The sequence below is a fragment of the Rhinopithecus roxellana genome, chromosome 3, assembly GCF_007565055.1.
Source record: "Rhinopithecus roxellana isolate Shanxi Qingling chromosome 3, ASM756505v1, whole genome shotgun sequence".
Lineage (NCBI taxonomy): Eukaryota > Metazoa > Chordata > Mammalia > Primates > Cercopithecidae > Rhinopithecus > Rhinopithecus roxellana.
In genome coordinates, this window is record NC_044551.1 from 92,324,835 (window position 1) to 92,351,815 (window position 26,981).

General features: G+C 47.5%; 1 protein-coding gene and 1 long non-coding RNA gene across 2 annotated transcripts in view; both read right to left on the reverse strand.

Moving 5' to 3' along the window:
• Positions 1-210: 210 nt before the first annotated feature.
• DAP (death associated protein) overlaps positions 211-26,981 on the reverse strand; it is a 76,542-nt gene continuing 49,771 nt past the window's right edge. Inside the window, exons 3-4 of the mRNA XM_010356610.2 lie at positions 3,623-3,665; positions 211-2,187 (exon numbers count right to left, since the gene is read on the reverse strand). Of these exons, the coding sequence (XP_010354912.1) occupies positions 2,074-2,187; positions 3,623-3,665 (157 nt within the window). The 3' untranslated portion in view covers positions 211-2,073. The remainder of the gene's footprint in view (positions 2,188-3,622; positions 3,666-26,981) is intronic.
• On the reverse strand, positions 14,258-24,626 carry LOC115896419. Its single transcript, XR_004056297.1, has 2 exons — positions 24,034-24,626; positions 14,258-14,611 (listed from the first exon to the last, which is right to left on the reverse strand). It is a non-coding gene; the product is annotated as an uncharacterized LOC115896419 (long non-coding RNA).

Genomic DNA, 26,981 nt, shown 5'->3' on the forward strand with positions numbered 1-26,981 from the left:
GTATTAAGCTTTTCCATGTTATGACATTTTAAGTAGATAATTAGACTCGACTCACCAGGTGTCCAAGAGTTCGACTTCTGTATCTGGAAAATAAGGTTTGAAAACACCCATCATGTACACATGTATGGGTATTTGTGTTTCTATTGAAACCATCTGGCAACCCTGGTAAAATATAAAAGGGAATCTCTGATCTACAAGAAAAAACAAAGCTGGAGAGAAATGCAGGAGCTTTATTATAAATCATCAATATTCTTGAAGTTAACAACTGATAAACTCATTTAGGCAAACAGTTTGGATTTAATGATCTAAAGCCCACAGATACATGCCAGATCTAGCTAAAAGTACATAAAAAGCACACCTCTGGAATCACAGCCCTCCCTCCGGCTGAAGACTGAGAAGCATTCAGCATGCTTCTGGATTTCTGCAACGGCAGGGGCAGGGGTCTGCACGGGCCTGACCTGGTGTTGCTGGAGCGTGGCATCCCCTCCTGGGTGCTACTCCGAAAGGCAGGCTGGGAGGTGCTTGCTGGGGTGTTCCACGGCAGCGCTGCTGACCAAGCTTGGGTCTCTAAAAGCCACCCTCAGTTTATACCAAACTGATGAGGAAATAGGTGGCGACAGGGTCTTGAAGGGTACACGCTGGCTTCCCTTAAGTTGATTAGATGGGAAACCAAACACTGCCTTTCAAGTGTGGGGCTGTGCTGTGCTCCCTCAGGGAGGACGAGCGCTGGGTCTGACCAGGTCTGCCTCTGCCCTCACCAGCAGGCAGACGTGAACTGAACAGTACCAGAAAGGCTGGTGGTTGGCAGCTGCTCATGGCATGGTTGCTGACCTGCAGCAGATCGGCTGTGGGTGAGCAGGACAGTCAGGCCCTCCACAAGCACTGTTCTGGGGTTTCGTCTGAGGACGCAAACCCTCTGGCTTTTCGGAGATGCAGGGTACTCTACCGCCACCAGCCAGTGAGCAGACTAGGACATCTCTGGACAGGAAATTCATCTAAAAATCGGAGGACAACCTGATGCACCCAAGTGACGATGGACCCAGGCAGCTGTGCACACGGGGTGGGAGGCGTTTGGAGCAGTTAGACCCATCGGTGGACAGGTTTTTCTAGCACAAATGGAATGTGGTGTCTCACGTCCCTAGGGAGACAAGGGGCAGGTTTCTTATCTGGTCTTTCTAAGCTTTCAACTCTCTGGTTCAAGTGTCCCAGAATGAAGTAGAAGTCTATTCCTCCACCCTGGTCCGTGGTCACTTCCAGAACTCTGAAGTGGCTCAGGAGGTGATTCCTTAAGGCCAGCTTTGCTTGATCTCCTGGTGGAGCCTGTCTGGGCTGAGGCGATGTTGGGCTTGCCATGCCGAGATCTCATACCAGAAGTCCTCCCTCGGAGCTACCTGCCTCCAGCCTCATTTTTTGGCATGTTGACTCTTGGAATTGAGGGGCTATTTCTAAGATGCATGCTTTTTTTTTTTTTCTTTTTGAAACGGAGTCTCGCTCTGCTTTTTTGGCTTTTCTCATGGGTGCCTCATCAGCCTGCACAGGATCCCCCATCTCACAAGGGAGGGAAATTTGGCGTTGCTCTTCCCTGCCTCTAAGGTTCTTTCTGAGGGGCCGCCCAAACTCATTCCCTTATTTCTTACTTTCCCACAGGTGTTAAGATTTTATTGTCCCAATACTAAAAAGCATGCAATGGCTGAGCTTTTCCCCTAACATTAATCTCATCCTCTCAAATGTGTGCCTTCTTGTTTTTAAGACCACAGACAAGGACGTCAGGCGACTGCTGAAATAGAACTAAAGCTAAAAGTTTTTCTCAGATTTTGGCAAATTCTGCTAATGGCACCTCTAGGGGCGCAATCCTCCTCAAACGACATCCAACCTGACTCACCATAAACAAGGTTTGGGCTGGAGCGGTTTCTAGTTTTAAATATGGAAATGTAAGGCAAAGGACAAAGCACTTGGTTTTGCCTTAGATTTCCCAGCAGAGCAGGATTTGGGAGACAGTGCTGGTTTTCTCTGTCAGGGAAATACCAAGTACAGTAGAGCCAGGGCCACGGGGGAGGCTGGTGGGGTCCAGGCTCACTTGCGTGGCTGCTGGATGTGCTGGGTTCTTGGGGAAGGATGCTTGTCCATGGAGGCATGTGGCTTCTGGTGAGCCACCTGCGCGGCTGCCGGGGGGAAATCTTTGTCACCCTGTCAGGATACACAGAAAGCTCAGGTTGGTCAACAAGAAGCATGGGGTTCGTGGATGAGGAAGCCCCAGGCCAGTGCCCACCAGCGTTTCTGCAGGATGCATGGGGTTCATGGGTGAGGCGGTCCCCAGGCCAGCACCCAACAGCATCTCTGCAGGAAGCAGTGGGTTTGTATGTGAGGAAGCCCCAGGCCAGCGCCCACCAGCGTCCCTGCGGGAAGCAGGGAGTTTGTATGTGAGGAAGCACCAGGCCAGCACCCAACAGCATCTCTGTAGGAAGCATGGGATTCATGTGTGAGGAAGCCCCAGGCCAGCGCCCACCAACGACCCTGCAGGAAGCATGGGGTTCGTGTATGAGGAAACCCCAAGCCAGCGCCCACCAGTGTCCGTGCAGGGAGGGCACGGACTGTGAATGGGTAAAGGAAGGTGGAAGCCTGTCCCCTGTGGGTGGTGGGGGGCCCAGGCCATCAGAACCAGGGAATGGCAGGTGGCACTGAGGCTCACACACTGGCAGGACAGCAAGAATGCTTACTGGCTCTGCCCCATGCTGTGAGACACAGGAACACGCGACTCCCACAGAACTGACTTGGATGCTGGAGGCTTTCTTCTGCTACATTTGTATTTGTGACTATTTACATTGGGGGTAGGACAGAACCAAATCCAGGATCTGAAGTTCAGATGTGCCACCACAGCTGTGAGCCAGGCCTGGGGCGCTGGCCGGGAAGGAAATGCACAGGGCGCCTACGAGACAGAGCCAGGTTCGGCCTGCCCAGTCTCATGAGGGACCCGCTATTTTCCAGAGGGATCAATGGGCTTCTGTGCCAACTGTGGGTGTGGCCAGAGTGGGGCCCACACGAGCAGGCTGGAGCCACATTTCTCTGGCTGGCAGGTTGGCTGGCTGTGGTCACAGTTCCACCAACAGTGGGCTGTCCCCAACACTGGCACTTTTCTTCAGGCACCCTCTGATAAGAAAGTGAATGTCCTGAGAACAGCAGCCCTGTGGATGGCAATACTGTGGGGGTTCACTGGCGGGGGTTCGCTGGCGGGGGCTCGCTGGCGGGGGTTTGCTGTTGGGGGTTCGTTGGCAGGGGTTCGCTGGCAGGGGTTCGCTGGTGGGGGTTTGCTGGCGGGGGTTCGCTGGCGGGGGTTCGCTGATGGGTTTACTGGTGGGAGGCCTGTGCTTAAGTCACAATGTTGGGTCTCACCAAAGGGTGGCTCTGGAAAGGTAAAGGATGTGACCCAAACTGTGAGTCTGGCCTGGGGTCTGCAGAAGCACCCTCTGGGGAAATGCGGCAACCAAGAGAGCCATGGCCACAGATGAGATGAGCAGTGGTGCTGGGTTATTCCAGGTAGAGTTTAATAAAACCAGAAGGAACCGGGAGACTCCATGCTGCCATGCAAAGGCCTCAAACCCACTGCAGACGCTCCCAGACTTACCCGGGCAATGACCCCAGAGATGAACACAGTGGGTTTAGGTGGACTGGAAAACAAGAAGGGAAAAGGCAGATTTAACAAAACAGTCCAAAAAAGGGGACACAGTGGCAGAGCCAGGCTGGAGGGCGTGGAGGCGGAATGGGGAACGAACCTCTTTCTCTGCATTATTTGTTGTAATGACCACACTACAGGGCTCGGGAGCCTTCTTCTTCTGAGGCTAGTTCAGCTCCAAGTACGAGAGAGAAAGAGACTGCAGCCAACTGCAAGTGAATTGCCTACAAGCACTTCCTATTTGTGCTTTTTTTAGAGACAGGGTCTCTGTCACCCAGGCTGAAATGCAGAGCCACGATCATAGCTCACAGCAGCCTCCACTCCTAGACTCAAGTGATCCTCCTGCCTCAGTCTCCCGAGTAGCTGGGACAACAGGCGTGCATCATCACACCCGGCTCATTGTTTTATCTTTGCGGAAGCAGGGTCTTGCTATGTTGCCCAAACTAGTCTTGAACTCCTGGTCTCAAGCCAACCTTCCACCTTGGCCTCCCAACATGCTGGGATTACAGGCATGAGCCACCGTGCCCAGCCTATTTTTGTTTTTTGGTTAAATCAACACATTTTAACCGTGGGCAAGCCCAATTCTTTTGATTTAATGAGATCATGAAACAGGCGCTTCGCTAAAGCAGGGGAGAAGTAGCTTTACATGGTGTGGACTTGCAGACTTTCTCACTGCCTCCTCAACCCTGGGCTTCCCCTTCCAGCAATCCTCACAGGGGAGATTCCAGAGCCAACACAAACCTCCCGTCCCCCATCAATCCCCGAGCATTACAAATATAAGGTCCTTGGGAAACTTGTCACCTCTTGACATGTTAACTCACACTGAACTCACCCAAACTGTGGAGTATTGAGGGAATGGATACAGTACCAAAGCAATACAGCTCAGTGTGAAAAAACAGACAAGCCCAAACAGGCTCAAATCACCAGCAGGTCTACCATCTGAAAACACGTGCTGTTAACACGGCGCTATCCTTCCAGGCTTTCCTTCTATGGATAGATGTACGTGCTTTTCTTCTTAACTTTTTTCTTACAAAAACAGTCATACTGTTTTGTAATCTTCCTTCTGAACTAAGACTATGGTAAGCATCTCTCCATGTAATTATATACTCTTCTGTACATTTATTTTTGATGGCTATGTGTGCCATAATTTAAAAACATCAGGACACAGTTTAAGGTAGTGGACAAGGTGTGTGCACTTCCAAAATGCCTCCACCAAGGTACAGGCACCACTCTTAGGTACAGGCACCCAAAATGCCTCCACTCTTAGGTACAGGCACCCAAGAACAGGAGGTGAATACAAGGTCAGCCCAGCTGGGACAGCACGATAGATCTGGAACACTCATGGAGGTAGGTGGAGAGGAAGCATCTCCCTCTTGGCTCAGTTTTGCTTAAGGCCAGCCCTGCTGGGCAGAGGGGGTAGAATTTATCCCTTGAGCTCCCCAGCCTGTCTCTTCCCAGCTCTACTTCTCCTCTGCTGCTGGTAGTCTTTTTAAGGAATCCACTTGTCTTAGCTTTGTTTTGCTGCAGGCAAAAGTCCCAGCATTCAGAAAGTTCACTGACTATTTACTTCCCCAAAGAGTTTACCAAAAACACCTGAAATTCCCCCAAGTAATTTCTGTTACTTTGTGAGATTAAGAAATTTCAAGTTTTGGCTGGGCGCGGTGGCTCAAGCCTGTAATCCCAGCACTTTGGGGGGCCGAGACGGGCGGATCACGAGGTCAGGAGATCGAGACCATCCTGGCTAACATGGTGAAACCCCGTCTCTACTAAAAATACAAAAAACTAGCCGGGCGTGGTGGCGGGCGCCTGTAGTCCCAGCTACTCGGGAGGCTGAGGCAGGAGAATGGCGTGAACCCGGGAGGTGGAGCTTGCAGTGAGCTGAGATCCGGCCACTGCACTCCAGCCCGGGCGACAGAGCAAGACTCCGTCTCAAAAAAAAAAAAAAAAAAAAAAAAGAAATTTCAAGTTTTACAAAGCAGCACAGAGACACCCCATACATGACCTTGTTTTATTTAGTGTTTGTTGTATGGTTACCAAGGGTGGATTTTCTTCCCCTTCCTTTATGTGTATGATTTAGCTATAGGATTAATAGCCGGCCAGAGATGAGTAAGCTCAGCTCAAGTTTAAGTCCCGCCACGTGGTGTAACTGAATACATTTAGATTCTTAAAGCACACCCTGCTGTGGTGCCTGATGCCACCCACAGGGGAGGGCTTCCAGGGATTCAGGCCAAGAAGTTTGCATCCAAAGCTCAGGAACTGTGGTCTGAATTCTAACATTTTATAAAAGATTTGGAAAGGAATACAGAAATGGCAGCACAAAGTTTCTTAAAGTCCTTTGGAATGTTCTTTTAAACATCTATGAACAGCCTGAAGCAGGGATGGCCCCACTCTGGTAGCAAATCATATAGTATCATCTTGAACAAGGCACAGCCGTCTTTCCGCAGCAGGAGTGCACAGTGGCTTTCATTGTCTCCATGTCTTACTTGCTTTTTAATCTGTCGAGGCTCTCAAAGGCGGAAATACAGGAGATCACCCCACTCCAGAAACTTGATAAAAATGTCATCCATAGAGAGTCAATCTAGTAAGAATACATGCATAATAAAGGGAATTAGCTTCCCCATCAAACTGAGCCCTAAAAGGTGGCTGAGGAAGCTTGAGTAATTATGTACATATATAGGTAAACACCCTCCCCTCTACACACACACACACACACACACACACACACACACATACACACACGTACCTTGTTTTATGGCATCGGCTTATTGCAGTTCACAGGTAATGTGTTTCTTTAGGAATTGAAGGTTTGTGGCAACTCTGCATAAGCAAGTCTATGGGCATCCATCTTCGTTATTATTATGTCTGTTATGGTGATCTGCGATCATTGATCTTTGATGTTACTATTGTAATTATTTTGGGGCACCATGAACTGTGCCCATATAAGATGGTAAACTTAATCAACACTTGTCGCATGTGTTCTGACAGTTCTACTGACCAGCCATTCCCTGTCTCTCTTCTTCTCTTCAGGCCTTCCTATTCCCTGAGACATAGCAATATTGAAATTAGGGCAACTAGCAACTCTACAATTGTCTACAATGGCCTAGAAGTGTTCAAGTGAAAGGAAGAGTCGCATGTCTGGTCACTTTCAATCAAAAGCTAGAAATGACCAAGCTTAGTGAGGAAGACAAGTCGGAAGCTCAGACAGGCTGGTCTCTTCTACAAAATAGCCAAGTTGTGAATGCAAAGGAAGAGTTCTTGGAGAAAATTAAAAATGCTACTCCAGTGAGAACTGGTGTGAGTGACAAGGAAGTAAAAGAGCATTATTGTTGATACGGAGAAAGTTCGAGTGGTCTGGATAGAAGACAAGCCGCAACATTCCCTTAAGCCAAAGTCTAATCTAGAGCGAGGCCCTAACTCCTTCAGTTCTGTGAAGGCTAAGAGAGGTGAGGAAGCTGCAGAAGAAAAGGTGGAAACTAGCAGGGATTGGTTCATGAAGTTTAAGGAAAGAAGCCATCTCTAGAAGACAAAAGTGCAAGGTGAAGTAGCAACTGCTGATGAAGAAGCTGCAGCAAATTCTCTAGAAGATCTAGCTAAGATCATTGATGAAAGTGGCTACCCTAAACAACAGATTTTCAGTGTTGACAAAACAGCCTTTTATTGGAAAAAGATGTAATCTAGGACTTTCATAGCTAGAGAGGGGAAGTCAGTGACTGGTTTCAAAGCTTCCAAGGACAGCTGACTCTTATTAGGAACTAATGCAGCTGATGACTTTAATTTGAAGCCAATGCTCATTTACCATTCCAAACATCCTAGGGCCCTTGGGAATTACGTAAAATCTACTGTGTGTGTGTCCTCTATACATGGGATGACAAAGCCTGGATGGCGGCACATCGGTTTACATCAAGGTTTACTGCTTATTTTAAGCCCACTGTTGAGACCTACTGCTCAAAAAAAAGATTCCTTTCAAAGTATTACTGCTGATTTATAATGCTCCTGGCCACCCAAGACCAAGTATACAAGGAGATTAATGTTGTTTTCATATCTGTTAAGACAACATTCATTCTGCAACCCATGGATCAAGAAGTAATTTCGACTTTCAAGTCTTATTATTTAAGAAATAAGTAATTCCACTGGTGGATTTGGGCAAAGTAAATTGAAAACCTTCTGGAAAGAATTTAGATGCCACTAAGAACACTCATGATTCATGGGAGGAGGTCAAAATATCAATATTAACAGGAGTTTGGAAGAAGCTGATTCCAACCCTCATGGGTAACTTTGAAGGGGTTCAAGACTTCACTGGAGGAAGTAACTGCAGATGTGGTGAAAACAGCAAGAGAACTAGAATTAGAAGTGGAGCCTGAAGATGGAACTGAATGGCTGCAATCTAGTGATTAAACTCCTCAAGGATGAGGAGTTGCTTCTCATGGATGAGCAAAGAAAGTGGTTTCTTGAGCTGGAATCTACACCTGGTGAAGATGCTGTAAACACTGTTGAAATAACAACAAAGGACATAGAATATTACATAAATTTAATTGATAAAGCAGTGGCAGGGTTTGAGATGACTGACTCCGTTTTTGAAAGAAGTTCTACCATGGGTAAAATGCTATCAAACAACATCGCATGCTGCAGAGAAATCTTTCCTGAAAGGAAGAGTTGATCTATGTCACAAACTTCATTGTTGTCTTTTTTTTTGAGAGAGGGAGAGAGTCTCACTCTGTTGCCCAGGCTGGAGTACAGTGGTGCTATGTCTGCTCAATGCAACCTCCACCTCCCAGGTTCAAAAGATTCTCACGCCTCAGCCTCCAGAGTAGCTGGGATTACAGGCGCACACCACCATGGCTGGCTAATTTTTATATTTTTAGTAGAGATGGGGTTTCGCCATGTTTGCCAGACTGGTCTTGAACTCCTGGCCTCAAGTGATCTACCTGCCTCAACCTCCCAAAGTGCTAGGATTGCAGGCGTGAGCCACCACACCCGGCCTGTTGTCTTATTTTAAGAAACTGCCACAGCCACTTCAACCTTCAGTAACCACCAGCCCAATCAGTCAGCGGCCATCAACACTGAGGCAAGACCCTCCACCAGCAAAAAGACTGAGCCTCACTGAAGGCTCAGATGATCATCAGCATACAGAATTTTAAATTGTTTTTTAATTTTAAATTAAGGTATGCACATTGTTTTTTAGATGTAATGCTAGACGTAATGCTACTGTACACTTAATAGGCTACAATGGAGTGTAAACAAAACTTTTATGTGCACTGTGAAACCAAAAAGTTTGTGGGACTCACTTTATCGCAATATTTGCTTTATTATGGTGGTCTGGAGCAGACCCTGCAATATCTCTGAGGTCTGCCTGTACATATTCATTATTGAAAAGCAGACAAGCAAAAAAAGTTAAAATCACTTGTAATTCTGTATTACTGTATGTGTGTATTTATAAAGACTGACACAAGCACAGAATTACTGTCCCATCACAACTGCCGAATGGCCATGGAGACTCTGGGGGCTAAAGGAGACCCCCAGCAATGAGGGTGGTCTACGCTGTGAGTAGGCCACCCTATGCAGAAGTGGATGAAACTCTAGGACGCAGAGGGGCTGTCCAGCATCAGGGTGCCAGCCTGGAGAGGACTCCATGGTGGGTGTTCCTGACAGGCTCCTTGGTTGAGCCCAGTCCCATTATGTAGTAGCTACCACGTGAGGCTCTCTGGGGACCTGGCCATCAGGAGTCTGTTTCCAGCACTGGTCCCCTGTGTGCACTGATGACGGATGTCTGGAACCCAGGGACCTGCCACAGTCCTACCCTTCCTCCCTGCCCTCGGTGCTCCTCAGAGATGATGTCCTCTGGGCATCTCCTGCATTGATCACGACAAGGGTGGGGTTCTATGCCTCCAGTATGTCCCAGGGGAAATGTGTACGAACAGTGATGATATGAGACCATGACCACTCTGCTCTAGCCTGAGTGCTGGAAAACACACATGGAAGCCGAGGCCTAGAACCCAGCCTCTGACTCCCAGTTCATGCTGTTTCCTTTCCTAAACCCACATTTAGCACCTCACTCCCACATGAGCTGCTCAAGGACACTGTCCCATCACAACTGCTGAATGGCCATGGAGACCCTGGGGGCTAAGGGAGACCCCCAGGAGTAAGAATGACCCTCCCCCTACAGTCCCAGCTCATTCCAGGAGCGTCCAGGGCCGTGGCTGCAGGTTGCAGATTCTAAGAGTCCACGGGAGGCATTCACAGATGGCGCTGTCCTTGCAAAACCCCAAATTTTACGGAGATAGATCCTATGTGGTGAGCCATGACTGAATCATCTGAGCTTTAGTGGCTTGCTGGATTCTGCTCATAAAGACAGGGCATGTCAGTGAAAATCATGCTAGGCTCAGCATAAGAAATGTGCCTCTGCCAGCCATCGGGTGGTGGGGGTGAGGTGAGGCCCGCCGGGTGCGGCAATAAGCCAGGGGTTGGTGTGCTTTGTGCTACATCCTATACAAAGTGGCTAGTCATTCTGCTGGATGTGGTGCTGGTGACTTGGCTGAGTGATGGCAAGACTGAGGGTCTGGCGCTGCAGTCAAAGGGACTCAGGACGGAAAGGCCGTGAACTTGCCCTCGTGCACACCTTGAGGGCTGACTCCGAGCTGAAGAGCAGGAACAGGGAAAGTCACTCAGTGGCTTAGGTCAGAGCTTAGGTCAGAGCAGTCTTTTGGGGGCACAACCATAACAGTGTGCATTCCACCCAATTAACTTGGGGAAGAGCAACACGAAGACCTGAGACTTCATCCTGCACTGCTGTTCTTTAGTGCCCCCATCTGTTTGGTGCCGGTAAGAAATAAGGTACTGAAAGAAAGAACCCTGTGTATCCAGCACTTCCGCAGGTGAGGTCCTTGCTTTAAGACTGCACTTTTTACACGATATTCAAGAACTGTATTTTGTGAGAAAGTCTTATCAAGCCCCAAGAGGCGACTCGGTGGGAAGTGACAGGACACCAGACTGAGGGGTCTCCTTTAGCTCTGGTCTGCTCCAGGCAAACGTTATTCCTAGACAGTCCAAGCTCTCTCTCCTCTCTTCTAACTTCGTTTGGAAACCCCAGCCAGCTCAGCAACTAATTACAAACAAATTATTACCATTTTAGCCATTTTTAAGTATACAGCTCAGTGGCATTAAGTATATTCATAATATTATGCTATCATCACCTTTATCTATTTCCAGAACTTTTTCATCATTCCCAACAGAAAGTCTGTCCCTGTTAAACACTAGCTCCCCATTCTCTCCTCCTCCCAGCCCCTGGCCATCACCATGCATTTAACTATCTTAGGGATCTCAGGTTAAGTGGAATCATACAGTACTTGTCTTTTTGTGTCTGGCTTATTCCATCTAGTATAGTATTGTCAGGGTTCATTTATGTGGCAGCATGTGTGGGAATTCCGTTTTGAGGCTGAATAACATTCCGCTGTATGGACAGACCACATTGTGCTTATCCATTTGTCTGCTGATGGACACCTGGACTGCTGCGAATGGTGCAGCTATGGACGTGGGTGTATAAATATGTGCTCGAGTTTCTGCTTCCAATTATTTTGTGTGTAACTCAGAAGTGGAATTGCTGGGTTATATGGTAATTCTGTGTTTAACTTTTTGAGGAATCACCACCGTTTCCACAGCGGCTATTCCATTTTAGATTCCCACCAGCAACGGACACGGGTTCCTATTTCCCCATATCCCTGCCAACACTTGTTTTCTGTTTTATTTTATTTTTTGGATAAAGGCTCTATTCTAATGGGTGTGAAGAGGTATCGTACTGTGGTTTAGATTTAGCAACTAATTTTTAAGAATAAGCTTCCCTGCTGCAGAATAACAAGTATCAATCTGTATTGATCATTCATCATTAAAGGTCTTTATGAACCAGAAGTCCTCCCCCAAAAGTCTCTCCTCTAAAACTGAAAAGGCCATAATTGGCTGTAAGGACATATGGCAGCTGCCCATGAAAAGATGGCAAAAGGCAGGCCTCTTCCAAGATGTCTAGCGGCGGTATGTATCTTCACGTCACTCGCCCCGTGACGCAGCGTATGCTGCTGAAGGTTTCCATCAAGTTTGGCCCAAAGGCTTCAGAGCCCAGTCGTTTTTTCCAACTATAATTAACAGTAAGTTAAATTGGCAAATAATTATTTATGATGTTCATATAGTAAAAACAGTTACTAAACTCTTTGAGATATGGTGGCTTGAACAAAATCTCACAAGCGAGAAACCCCGGTCAAGAGTCTGGGTGTAAGGCTGTACAGGCAAAACATGCCTATTTTAAATGCCATTAGGCTTCCATGCCAAGTACAACCTGCATTTCTCAAGTCTATAAAGTATGATAGCTGCTTCGAGGATTTATTTGATCTGATGAAAACCATTCTGACAGATGCTGTTTTGAAGATGCAACATTATTTTCTCTCAGGAAACAGAGAGAGTGAAAACTATCAACCCTGCCCGCCCCGTGTCCTCAGGCCTTTCCAGACTTTAAAAATCACACTTATTTAAATGTAAAGGAACTGCAAGCCAGGCAGAATTAGCCAGGATTAGAATCCAGATAACACTTCCTATACACTAGCAGAAACTGCAGCTTTTTCACACCCAGACTAAGCAGCCACCTGCTGTGCGTGCACGTGGGTCTCTCTTGTCCATCTGGTAAGGACCACATCAAACTCTGAAAAGGACCCTTTGTCCTTAACAGAAGTTCACTATTTCCTATTTTCTAAATTTTCTTAATGAAGAAGATTTACACCGTATTGGCACTCTGTGGAAACTGCAGACAGGCAGGATGAAGTGCCAGAGACGCTCACTGAGGGAGCAACCCTGCAGAATGCAGATCTCATCAAGACTGAGCTTGATGGTCTCATCTTTAAAGGCATGTGGAAAGGGCGGAGAAACCCAAATTCATAGTTTTAAAACTTCCCTAAACTCCCATACAGCAACTATTTAACTCAATATATTCAAATTACTACCATCCCAACACGTAACTCATATAAAAATTGAGAAGATTTAACGTTCATTTCCCTCCCTCGCCATCGCGGGGCTCTGACAGCGTGGTTTCTGTGCCAGTTCTGAGAGGGGTAAAGCGATGCGCTCTGTGAGTTAGGGCTGGACAGGAGGTTCCCTACCAGACAGACGGCTGCTGCAATCTACACCTTCATCCTTTTGCAGTCGACAGCTGGAGGGACTTCAGTGGGGGCCGCCTGGATGTCTCCCAGGGGCCCGGATTCTGTCTTCTTGCACTTAGTCCAGCGCCCATCCCAAGTCTAACGACTCTTCCACAGGACAGCCCTTTGATATTTGAAGGTGACCACAAGCCCCCAGAACATCCCTTTCCCAGACTCAAAGGCATGATTTCAAATTCCTTCACTCTCTCAGCTATTTTCCCAACTGCGTTCCGGTGTGGTTTCTAGAGCTTTGCTTAGAACTGTACGTGACACCCCACATGTACCTACTCAGTCCCCACAGGACACCGATATTGCAATAATACTTTCTCCTGGGCTACAGAGAGCAGGTCAGCCAGAAAATGAATCCGGGTGTCCCAAAAGGACCGATTGTTAATAATCTTCAAACAGGATTGCTACTGATAGGCAACCTGTGGACAAAGTAATTTGTATCTGCTGCCCTGCTCCAGCCTGGCTCACCATAGCTAGTTTTGTGGGGTCCTTACCCTTCTTCCCTTAACCCTGGGGGAGCTTCTGCACTCTTGGAAAAATGTAGTGCCCTTCTTCACCACAAAATAGGATTCTGTGCAACAGCGAGGGGTCCGATGTGCATCTGACTGGTCAGCCTCTTCCTTCCCAAGCATCCTGGTAGGGATTAGGGTCAGCTTAGTTACCACGTAGGAACATTCTGGGATGGGGAGAAACATGCACACACACACATACACACACACACACACCTGTGCGCAGAGTAGTAGTGAAAGTGGGAATCTGGTCAAGTCTCTGATCCCGCTGAAAGTAATCAAAATGGCAGCAAAGGCATTACTGGGGAGCTGTATGTAACAGAATCATTTTCATGTTAGTTTTGACCTGGGTTCATGGAAGTCTACTCAAGTTATCCTCTGCAAATGCTGTCTCCTCTTCATGTAAATGTACTCTATTAGTGGGAAGTGTGTACACACAAGGCAGGGACACATGGCCTTTTAATAAGCCATTGGGGCTCTATTTTCCCTAAAGGATAGAAATGATCTCAGGTGATAAAAGTTACTGTTTACCAATCACCACTATGTACTATGGACCAGCTGCTGAGTTAGGCGCTCCCCTTAGAAGTGCTGTATCTAACTCTCTTGGTCCTGGGAGGCAGGAGCTGTCCATTTCACAGATTAGAATGGTAAATCAGAAAGGGCCGGTCATTTGCCTGAGGGTTGCACAGTGATAGGTGCTGGGAACCAGACTGGGAACGAGGGCCGTACGGGGCATGTAATCTTGGTCCCAAGCCCAGTCCCCTCATTTTAAAGGGCTTAGCAGCCTCAAGTTTTAGCTTGTCTTCTGTGTATGATTTAGAGACGCAGAGTTTTAAGCTAAACAATCTAAATGTAACCTGAGAGTCCTTTATTCAACCAGACAGTACAATATATTCAAATCTACCTAAAGATTTACTTTCTGACTTGATAGTGGATTTTTTTTTTTACTGAAAAATGATCACTTATGTCTCTAGCATTTAACTATCACACAAAGCACTTCCACATAAATCATTTGCTCATCTGAGTTCCTTCGGCAGGCGATGTTCTATTTCATGGAGGAAGAAATGGTGCTTCAGAGAGGCTGGAATCTTGCTTGGGGTCCTGGGGGCAGAGCCCGGGAGGAAGCGCAAGGGCTGTGCTCTTCGGCTGGGTTGCTGAGATCTCCACCATTTCAGACGACTCTATTCCTCAGTCTCGGGAACAAAATGCAGGGGAGGCTTCAAACCATCCAACAGATCCAGAGGCAGCTGACAGTTCCAGAGACGATTCAGAACCACAGAAAGGAGGGACAGTGGCAAATGGACACCATGAGTGTGGGCTCTGGTGTTGGATAATCTGGGTTAAAATCCTGACTGCCAGGGACAAGCTGGTGAGCTAGTGTTTGGCTTTTCTGAGGCTTAAGTTTCCTTGTCTATAAAACTGGACAGTAACAGACCTTACCTCCTTAGGTGACTGTATACATGTGTACACACATACACACACACACACACACACACACACACACACACACACAGCAGAAAGCAACAGATTCGAAACAGGGTCAAAATAGAGTTTCAGAATTTGCTTCTAGGCTGCCTGGTGGGCTCTGTGCTTTCCTGAGGAGGGAAGGCAAAGAGACTGCTTTTCTAGGGTAATGACCTTGAGAACTGCACCTCAAATCCAACCCTCTGTCAGTGCAGAAGAAGAGGCCCCTGGTCCTCGCCCACTGTGTGCTGATGAGAGGTAGTCACAGTGTGCGCTTAGCATGTGTGTAACAGAGAGGACACGACGCTAGAGCCCTGCAGTGGGAGGACGGGGCACCCTTGATCAGCTTCTGCCCGCACAAAGTGAATAGGGCCGGGGGCCTTTCTCATGCACGGATGAAGGGGTGACTTAGGTTGCGGCCCAGCACACGTGCTCATTGACTGGGAAAAGCAGTCTCCCCGTCCACTCTCCTCAGGAAAGCATGGAGCCTGCAGGGCAGCCTAGAAACAAATTCCAAAACTCTTGTTTTGACTCTGCTCGGAATCTGTAGCTTTGCACTTCCAGAGTTTATGGAAAATATATTCCCACCTGGGGTGACTTTTTAAACATTTCCTAGTAAGTTGATGGAAAACAAATCCATTCCTGCCATTTTTAGTTCTTGAAATACCTTCTTGGCTTGGTCTTAATTTATTTGGGCAATTAATTTTCTGGACAGCAAAATAATAATTAGCATGGCTGGTGAGCAGAGGGAAACGTCTCACTCGACTGCACCCAGGCATTTCTGGGTAACGTCCTTCTTCAGAGGGTGACAGTTGAAGCCGTCGCCCTCCTTCAGCCTGGCTTCAGCACTGACAACATTCCCACAAGATGGCACTGCTGGTCCTCTCAGCCCGTGAAGGCTCCGGCCAGCTCGGCCACCGCGAGGAGAAATGGAACCCAGCCGGGCACTGTGGGCAAGGGCTGCTGGCACCTGGACACGAGGTGCCCCTTCTCCCCAGGAGTGGCTAATTGTCACATGAGTCCGACCAAAGGTATATAAAACTCAACTCCAGCGCTGCAAACACAATTCTAAACCCGAGAGAAAATAACCTGGAACCTAATTCCTTCTAAATTTGATATATGAAATTTATAATATGTTTCAAAAGGGCACAGCCAGAGGTGCTCTTCTAGGGGAGAATACTTGAGTTCGCACTGGTCTAACAGCACCTTCTTTGCAGTGAGATGGTGGTTTCATACGACTGGAATCAGAGTCTTCAAATCTTTCAGTGAAGAGGCTGGGACAGCAATCTGCCCCTTCCTCAGACCTACTGCTTCCAGGACACTGTGATTTCAGGACAAAACCTCACCCCAACCTGTTCTTCTGGTTCTGGGCCAGGTCTGGGTCTGTGTGGGAAGGATGCTGTCATTTGGGGGTTCTGAAATATTCCCCTCCAGGTAGCATTCCACCCACAGATAGTTGGCTAATTGTTGATCCAGATGTCAAAACTTCACAGAGATTTTTTTTAATTAGGAAAGGCTAAAACCCCAAGTTCTGAGTGTGTCGGGTGAACAGGGCTCATCAGTAGATGACGTGTTCCACACTCTGCATGCAGTGTGAAAGCCACAGACTGGGTGTCTAGTTTAAACAGGTGGGAACCTTCATTTTCCCTCTAGACACAGCTCCAGAAAGCTCCTGTGGGCCCAGCACTCTTCCCGTCCCAGACCACCTCAGCTGGCGTGTGGCTCTTCCCTCCCCCTCCTCCTGCTCTTCCTTATTCTACCTCTTTCCCCGGATGCAAAGAAGGGGAAACAATGACAGGAAGTGTTAATTACCCTTCTTACATCTTATGGATTTAATACGTACTGATGGTCCTGCGCCACTGAGAGTCTCAACATTCATCACATATACAGGAGCAACCACATCTGAGGGGCACAGCCCAGGCACCGCTTCCTGACAGTGAGGGAGGGAGGAGGGGGTAGGGGGAGGCCTCAGCCTGGTGTAGAAATCCCAGACATTCTGCTGCCATCTCTACAGGAGTCAGAGGCGATTCAGAACCACAGACAAAAGCAGTGTCATGGCATGTTTGAGGGCTTGGGCTTAGAAAACAGATGGTTCTGGGGTCAAATCTCAGTTCAGATGAGCAGCCTCTCAAAGCCTCAGTGTCCATCTGTAAGATGGGAATGATTCCTACTTTGTAGAATAGGGAGTTTAAATAAAATAGTGTATTCACTGTGTTTGGAATAGACCTCCACTGACAAGCTCATGTTTAGTGGCGATAAGTAATGAATTAGTTTCCTATGTAAAGACAGTCTAGTCATTGCTTTTTGTCCTCTAAAGCATAACACATCCTTTCTCTCTCTCTCATTTCTTTCAAGTCTGGGGAATTTCAGAGTTTCTCAGGGCTTCTTTGAAGAATGCCAGCGTGCCCACCTTGAGTTTCCTCACTCCTTTGTTCTAAGCATTGCATGGTGCCATGGGGCAGGGTTTGAGGACATTACTATGAGAAAAGGTTCCCCCAGCACCAAAGAGTGGGAATCCCTATCCACCTCCACTCCCATCTCCACTCCTGAACAATTCAAACACTATAAAGCAGCAAAAATGGCTGCTTCCTTTACTTAATGAAATGTTCCAGAGAAGATAACTTTTAGGAAGAATGTAGGTTATCGTTAAAGGCAAGAGGCAAATTTTTAAAAAAGTATGCATGTGGCCGGGCGCGGTGGCTCAAGCCTGTAATCCCAGCACTTTGGGAGGCCGAGACGGGCGGATCACGAGGTCAGCAGATCGAGACCATCCTGGCTAACATGGTGAAACCCCGTCTCTACTAAGAAAACAAAAAAAAAAAAAACAAAAAACAAAAAACTAGCCGGGCGAGGTGGCGGGCGCCTGTAGTCCCTGTTACTCGGAGGCTGAGGCAGGAGAATGGTGTAAACCCGGGAGGTGGAGCTTGCAGTAAGCTGAGATCCGGCCACTGCACTCCAGCCTGGGCGACAGAGCGAGACTCTGTCTCAAAAAAAAAAAAAAAAAAAAAAAATAGTATGCATGTTTAACTACACGGCAACATGGAAGATACTGGGGGGAAGCCCACCTAGGCGTAGCTCCAAAGCTACACCATTGGGAGACCTTGGCTGTAGGTGGGCCACCTCTAAAGACGCTAGATCAGGCATTGGACACAGTCCTTTGCAGGATTCAGAAAGGCTCCTGGCACTGCCCTAGGAAGTGCCTGCTCACCGTGCTTTATTACATGGTTAGCTCGTTACAACAGAGAGACGTGTGGCTGTCCAGTAGGGTCTGAGGACAATTGGTATGATGATTAGTCTGTATAACGATCATCTATGTATTAAAAACTTTACATGTTGCTTGATTTCAGTATGTAACATTTACCCTAAAAATAGTTCCATCTCTGATTCCGAACACGTCCATGCTTTAGAGTCATTCTTGGGAATTTCAATTATGGGGAGGTGCTGGTGACTGCTTAATGCTGATTAGACAGGTGCTTTAAAAATCACTCTATTAATTGTCTATATTTTGAAATGCAATCTTCAGGCTCAAGGGTCATATTATAAATCGTATCATTTTTGGGAGGTGGGTGTCCATGGTTCAAAGTACAAAGTATGTATTTTAAATAGGATAAAACTATGATGGCTCTAAAAAGGAAAATGATCATGTAGGTAGAAAAAATCCAACAAGACAACTGTCAATGGAATTCCTATTAGAAGGACGCACACACTAATCCAATACCAGGAAACTCATCTGGTCTGAGTCTACTTCCATCTCCGGAAGCACAGGTGGCTGACCTTCAATGGGATCAGCTGTCACTAGGATGTTTTCATGCAGAACCAGCAACAGAATCAGAGACATGCCAGAGTTAACTTGTAATGAGGATACTTTCCAGCCAGGTATCTCTTAGTCACGGAGCTACGCATCTAGCAAGAGTCAAAGCATGGCCTGGGAGAACCACGCACAGTGTGGGTTCAAGTCAGGGACACTGCATGATAGAGGAGGGCTTTCTGATTCCTCTGTGGCTGGATTCACCAGGAATTATGTCCTTAATCCACCTTTCCCACACACAGCAAGGGAGGGAGTTGGTGAGCTGAGAGTACAGCTACTCGCCAGCCAGCCAGGCTGACACAGTAAGTGTCCTCAGTGGTCTCTGGATCTGCAAATTCAGCTGCTACCTGATTGGAAATGCTAGCTCTGCAAGCCCTCCTAAGGCCCCTCCTCAGATCATACCAAGCACTTGGGCCTTTTCCAGACTTAGCAAAAAAAGGAAAAAAGAAAAAAAAAAAGAGCAGGGTCAAATAGGCAGAAAACTAAACCCACAACCAATTCTGTTTACTTTTCAAAACCAGCTAGTGAGTTAGGACAACTTACATTCAACCCAACAGCCCTACCTTCACCCACGTTTATAGCAAACACTGCAGAGTATTAGAATAGCATGGGAGCACAGTAGGGCAGGCTGTGGTATAGACCAGCATCAAAGTCCCCTAAAGTTTGGGTTTTGAGAAAATGTACTGTGAGCCACTAATTAGAGTCTTCACTCACTGCCTGATATTGACTATTCATGATGCCCTGATCTCTAGTGACTGCGTCTCTCTTGGGTAAATTAATATTCAGAGCCCTAAGGTTTATTGTGGTTTATTTATTAGTTGGTTTCATTCATTTATTCACACACATGCTATATATATACATATGCAGATGTCATTCTATCTATCAATCAATCATTTATCTGTCAACAAAAGTTCTCTGAAAAAGGAATTTGGAGGAAAGAGATTTTATTCCAGTGAACAGTTTGCAAACCAGGAAGGCACAGCCTCCAATATAAAATGAAGGTATGTTCCAAAGAACAAAGGAAGGCTTGGGTTTTAGAGCAAAAGTTCCTACCCAGGTTCCCAATCAGGTCTGTTAATTCAAATTTAAAAAATGGGGCCAGGCGCGGTGGCTCACGTCTGTAATCCCAGCACTTTGGCAGGCTGAGGCGGGCGGATCACGAGGTCAGGAGATCGAGACCATCCTGGCTAACACGGTGAAACCCCATCTCTACAAAAAATACAAAAAATTAGCCAGGCGAGGTGGTGGGTGCCTGTAGTCCCAGCTACTTGGGAGGCTGAGGCAGGAGAATGGCGTGAACCCGGGAGGCAGAGCTTGCAGTGAGCTGAGATCGTGCCACTGCATTCCAGCCTGGGTGACAGAGCGAGACTCTGTATCAAAAAAAAAAAGAAAAAAAAGAAAAAAAAAAAAAGAAATTTGCTTAGTTCTGATTGGCTGATACAGCTGAGCCCTGGTTGTTTGGTTCAGGTGAGCTCTAAGAGTCCCAAAAATAAAAAGGTACAGGTTTTGGGGGAAATTCAGAGTGCCTTTATGACTCCTAGTCAGCAAATGGCCACTTGGCTCTATTTAAAATCTGGACCCAGTGAGCCACTAAGGATCTGTATTGGAAGACTGGCCCTTCCAGGTTCACATTTGTTCACATCTACCTACCTACCTACCTACCTACCTACCTACCTACCTACCTGCCTGCCTACCTACTTACCTATCTGTCTGTCTGTCTGTGGTGTTTATAAGTATCAAGCATGCCTGAAAATAAGGAAGCATTTGCACAATCTCTAGAGCATTTCCTACTTTTCCTGCCTGTCCAGTTGCTAGAGGGACATAAGAGCTTGTCTCTGCTTCTTATCACTGTCACCTTCTTCCTCCTCTGTACTAACAGGCATTTGGTGTTCACAAGCTGTATGGGATGCTGGGTTAGGGACTGAGGTGAAGATTGGTCCCAGAGGGCTCCCTAAATAGCAAAAGGCCGTCAGGCCACACCTGTGAGGTTTCCCAGAAGCTAATGCGAAAGCAGGTCACCATGGGTTTCTGGAAACGTGGGCTGTCTCTGTTTTGATGTGGCCGGTCTCTGTGGCAACCACATGAAAACTAAGTATGTCCTTATTGACAGGAAGGACTTCCACAAGACTGATCCTCATCAGGGATGAGAGCTCCTCCACAGCTGTTCCTGAGGACATATAGGGAACCACAGAATCTCTGTGAACTTGGCGAATGAGCCTTTCCAGAGAGGAATGAAAGGGCAGGGGCAGGAAGTAAGGGGAATGTCCAGTGTGTGCTGCACTAGGCCCCAGGCCCACAGCTCTCACTCCCACCTGTTTCTCCCAAAGGTTCCCGGTGGGGGGGGGGGGGGTCTCCTGCCTTGAGGCAGCTTCCTTTGCTTTCCATGGGGCAGCCAGATAACATGCTTTACCACCAGCAAATCTCACCAGTGAAGACATCCATATGCCTTGTTATTTACAAAGTGAGGAGGCAGATGCTGGATGATGGACACAGCAAGCTGCGACCTGGAGAACTCCTCTCCGAGCTGAGATGCACCTGGAGGGCATGGCCTCCAGCACGAAAAGGGTAACCAGAATGGGGCTCTGGGTGGGCCCCTCCATGGGCAAGATGTGACATGCTTCTAGGGAGCATTAGGGCTCAATGGAAACTTTCCACTAAGACGTCAGAGGGGAACTGATTTGTAGTGTATAATCCTCATTTTGAGGTGGTATGCATGAGTAGACATCTACATGACAGCCTTCCTTCTTCCACATGGCTGGGCAGATAAGTCCACCCATCTGACTTCTGAGACCCACTGGAGAAGTGACAGAAAGTGCAAGAACAACACAGGTGCATTTCAGGAGAACTGCCACCACCATCTCCAAGGACAGCCCTGAAAATGTTAATGAATTAGAATGCAAACTAAGGTTGGGGCCAAAGAAGGAACTGGAGGCTCTTTCTTCTCCTTTTCACACCTGCTGGGACCTGTAGGAAGGGGAGTCTTGTTAGGGATGGAAGAAGGGAAGGACATTTTCAGTTGAGGCACAGGTTCTGGTGGGGAGCTCTCACTGGCACTGTGGAGCCCCAGGGGCAGCGTGGATGTGTGGGGCATGGCAGTCACGTGCATGGATCTGTGCTCACCACCACTGTGCCCGGGCGCTTCTATCAGGTAAAATATTCACTGAGCAACCACCCAGTGCCTGCCCAGTGCTAGGTGCTGGAGACCCAGGAGCAACCACCCAGATGGGGCCAGCCCTGCTGCGGCATGAGGGTGCTGGGCTCTCTGCAGCATTACAGGACTCAAGGCTGACTCAAACTGCTTTGCAAACTAACCCAGGGCCCTTGTTTCTCTGGGTCACGTGCTATAGGTAAGATGGCCCTATGGTTTTACATTTTGTTATCTCAAACCAGAACACACTGGCTGACCAGCACAAGAGAGAATGTGTGAAACCAGACCTTTCCCAGAAAATCTGGGCCATGTGGCCCCTGTTCTGAGTAGCCGGGTGTGAAATGCCTGTGTCTGTGCTGTTCCATGCATCTGACAAACAAGCTGTCACCTTAGAAACCAGAGGGAAGAAGCCCACATAGAAGTGAACACCCAGGAGGCAAACCATGGCATCTGGCTGGGGCATGTGGGTACTTGGTCAAGATCTGAAGCAACCGTTGGCTCTGAGGGTTTATTTCCCAAGGAAACAAAAAATGCAGTGTTTAAAGTGAGATACATGCATAAAGCACCCAGAGAAGTCATCTGCCTCTGTGTTGCTTGTTTAATAAAGGCAGGTGAAGATGGAACGGGAGCACTAACTCAGAACACTGATGTAAAAGAAGTCAGCTGTATCGCGGAGAATGCAAGTCAAAGAGGAGTTCTTTTCAAACTCAAGATGCAATCTGCTGCTTTTCCTCAGCATTTGCCTCAATAAGGAACCAATTTGAATATTTTTAAACCTAGCATCTTTATGGTTCAGTAATGGGGCTGAGAGCGAGTCCTAAAATGGTTTTCAAGGATAGAAGTACAAACATACTGTGCACTGTAGTTTCCAATAATGATTGCAATGTCAGATGACATTGTATTTGTCTTCTATCATTTTCTTAAAATAAATAAATAAATAAAAAGGTCAGGTGGCCGGGGGTGCAACCAATCCCCTGCCATCTCCTCTCTGACCAGTAGCGGGAGAATGAACTTCATTCAGGGCAGCAAATTAGGCCTCAAGTTATCCCTAGGATGGTGGTTACATCCCTGATTCCCTGGGACAGTCTGGGTTCAGGCATCCGTCCTGTGTTACTACTAGTGCTGCTTTCTTTCACTGTCAAAGCATGTCAGACTAAATATGCTGCATGGTCACTCCAAGCTGAGACACGGAATTCTGGTATGATCCTCAACCTTTCCGGGGCACTTAAGTTTCATTTTTCATGGAAGAAATGCTCGGATTGCCTGTGCTTGGTTCCACCTTGATACGTGAGCCAGCTGATAAACACCAACTTCAAGGCTGGCTCATGTTCTCTTTCCATCACTTTCCTGCCCCCCCAAGGACAGGACTTATACTTTCCCAGTTGTGTTTCCACAAGAACTTCCCACTTATCACAACACGGCTTTAAGCTTCTGCACGCATGACTCCCCTTCAAGGTCAAGGACCATGGTGGAATTTGTTGTGTGCCCAGCGCCTGGCACATGGTCTGGTGCACACACATACTCAACAAATGCTCTGAGCACCAAATGACATCACTGTTCAGTGATCCTCAGCTTAGCACAAGTTTGTGGTCATGGCCAGGCAGTGAATGAACCACAGTGCTTAGCTGGGACTGTTTGTTGCTCATTTCTTAGGAATAAGTAACTCTCATGCCCTGCTCGCCTCAAAGGCTTGCAAAAGAGCGATTAGAGATAGCAGATTTATTTTTGTGACCTGACAATCTGGCTGCGCTGGATCTGCTGGCTATGGGGTGATATCTGGAGTCCCCAGGCAAACGGGCTCTTCCTCCAGCTTTTGCCAGACTGACCTGGAAGATTAGCTTTTCTCCCTCTTTAGAGGGAGCTCAGGCTAACAGGTACTTCAGATCTTTTCAAGTCAAACTTGAGAATGGTGATAGAACCATGAGTTGAAGCTTAAATGATAAAAACAGTAAGCTAGAGGCAGTACGGAAAAGAGGAATGGGGTGTTACCAAAGAATACATTCACGAGCCTGAATTAACAAATTTAACAGGAAAAAGCCCATCTACCTTCTTTACGGCAACTCCTGGCAGCTGCCAACAACAGCTGGATGCCTTTGCAGGACTCTTGCCTAAACCAGAGAAAGGCTAAGGATCAAAGGTAGCTCATCTTGTAAAGAAAACATGTCGTTTTAATAAAGTGCGATGCCACTCATGACCAAAAATACCCATGCAAAAGGGACAGTAACATGCAGACAGATGTGCACCCTTACCCTGAGCAGAGACGATCTGGCATGCCTTGCCTTCTCAGCCAGTCTCAAATGCCTGAAGGATCCGGGTCTTAAGTTTTCAACTTTCGTCTCCTTACCTAAGGCTACCCCACAATTTCTGGGTTTAGTCATCGGCAAGTGAGTGTTGGGAAACAGCCAGTTTCTGTTGATTTCCCCTTATCACCAAGCACCTGGGAGCAGGAGCCAGCTGCAGGCTCTGTGAGGAATGACTCACTCTGGGCAGGAGGACACACCTTACAAAGCAGGGGTGCTCCCAAAATAGGGAGCTTACTTGTTGGGACACAGAAAGATGTTTCTCCCTTTAGAAACAACATGGATGACGCAAACAATATGGTCCCTAAACTGTCTCAGAAGACACACGATCCAAGTGTAGGCTGTGAAATGCTAGTGTGCTAGCCTTGGGGCTGAGAGCTGGGCCTGGCTGGCTGTAGGCTTCTGCAGAGTAGCTGCAGCCCTGCACACAGGCAGGGGGCTGTCACCGACTCCCATGTGGGCAGGTCTGTTTGCTGCACATCAGGTGCTTTCAGCTTTGGAACAACTGTGTAGAGTTCTATTTTAGTATTCCGGAAGCATCACTGAGGAAGCAGTCCAGTGAAGTTAGCTCTAAAAATACTCTTTTCTCTAACAATTAAAAGAAATATACCAAAGGATCCATAAGGGATGAATAAATTATTAAACTATTAAGAAGTTGCTATAAATATGCAGTGTTAATTCAATAATTCATAACAGACTGGTATAACAAGATTTTTTAAGGTTCATAAAATACTGCTGGCTTTGGCGGTAGCTAGCGTCCTGGCGTGCATGCCAATTGCTTCTTTACCCAGCAGCCTGGGGGTGGGGGGCACAGGGAGCCTCCCCGGCTGGTTGCCCGCCCAGGGACCCCCGTAGAGGAGAGCACAGGGCCTCGCTGGGGGGATGTGCCTTCACTGCCTCTCCAGCCTGGCTGGGGGCCAGGCACTGGCTTGTCTCTGTGGCTTCACAACAAATGCAGCAGCAGTGAGGATGGGGAGAATTCACAGCACCACGCTGTGACCGAGAGCAGCATCCTGAGGGCTGGGCAACCTCTTGCCTGAACCTGGGAACAGGGGGTCCTGCCTGTCAAATACCAGGCCAGCCTGGTGACCTTCATCTCCACAGGTGCCTTTGTACCCTAGTTTCCTTCACAGTCCCCGATCTCTTCTACCTGGAGCCCTTGGGGCTACACAGATTTCAGAATTAGGGATTTTTCAAGTTTTATAAAGGTAATATGTCATAAAAATCATATATAGTGAACAGCTCTGGAGGGGCTTGGGCAGCACCCCATATTCAAATCCATTCATTTCTCTACAGCAAAATGTATGGATATTACACTAAGTAGGACTTAGGGACCATAAATAGCCCCACATCAGTTCAAGTTTTGCCACCATGGGTTTCAGTGTGAAAACACGAAGCCCTCTGCAGTTTTCTGAGGGCTCTGGAATCTCTATTTGCTAGACCTGGATACATGGGCACTTTCCGCTCACCACTTCCTATGCGTCTCTGTGCTGTTGCCCAGTCTGCTGCCAAGAAAGGGAAATGGATTAGAAACAGATAAGATAGTAAAACTGTCAGGAGGTAAAAAGATTACTCTTGGATTACATGGAGATGCCATGGTCAGCTCTATACACTTATCTGTATAGAGTAAAATTGAATTCATCCAATTAAGTGAAAACCCTTGGCAAAGCAGAACAGAACAAATGCAATCAGGGAATTTCCCCCAAATTGTATCTTGGCCTTTTCTGGGTCAACAGAACTGAGTACCAACACCTGTCTTCTGTTTGTGCGGCCTTCACTGATTTCAGAGCCCACTGCCTGTGGTCCCTCAGTCTTTCCTGCGCAGTGCACAGGGCCAGGAGCCCACAAGCATCACTGACCTCCTTTTCATACAGGTGAGGAAGCAGCTTAGAGGCAGACAGTCCCTGTGGTCACAGGAATGGGAGGAAGTGGAGCCAGGACAAGCACCTGGGTCCTCAAATTCTCTGGCAAGCTCTGGTCTTCTTACACCTGTCAGATGCACAACCTTAGAATTGTGGCCCAAAATACATTCTGCCTGGCTCTCGTCCTGCAATTCAATTTGAGTAACCTGTGGTCAACTAAATTCTGGAAGCACTACTTCCTGCATCCTCCTCTGAGAGACTGAAATGCCCCTTAGTGTACTGGGGCTCTGAGCCATCTTAAGGAAACCAGATTAACTTCATTTCACCCATTTCCTGAGTGCGTTTGAATAAGGAAGCCTTTTGGGCAGAACTTCCATTAGCATCAACCCACTGTGGCCCACATTACAGAGGGCTGCGAGACAGGTATTAAAGGCAGAGTTTCAATTGTGTTCCATATTTTATGTAGAGGTAAAGATGGCTTACACATTTTAGAAAGAGTTTTACCTTGGCGGCTAAAGAGGGGCCACAGTGATCCAGCGGAGACCCTGGGCTAGGGAATCCATTTCTCCATCCTCTTTTTCTCCACCATTGGGCCATGTGCTATTTGGTCACTGGAAGGACAAGTCTGTGTGGCGGAAGCCTGGGCTCTCTCCACTGCTGTGTGAGGACAAGGCTGTGCATTTGGCCCCAGCCTTTCAGTTGCCTTGTCATTTGTGATGAAACAGAAGCAGTTCCACGCAGCGTGCCCCCACGGTATGTACTATCTGGGCAAAACCTGTCAGACAACGGGCATTTTTCATGGAGAAAGGAGAACTCAACTTTGGTCTAAGATGCTCTCTGTCCTCCTGAAGTTTTCTTTTCCTGCTCAGTGTCATCTTTCACGGAGAGAGAAGCAGATTTAAACGTAAGGTGCAGTCACACCTTTGAGTGCTGATTTTCTTTTGTTATGATTTGATATATCTATGTGTTGGGAAATTCCAGAAATTATGAAATCCTTGGTTAGGTGGGTGTGCTGGACCAAGTGTGCTTGGTGAG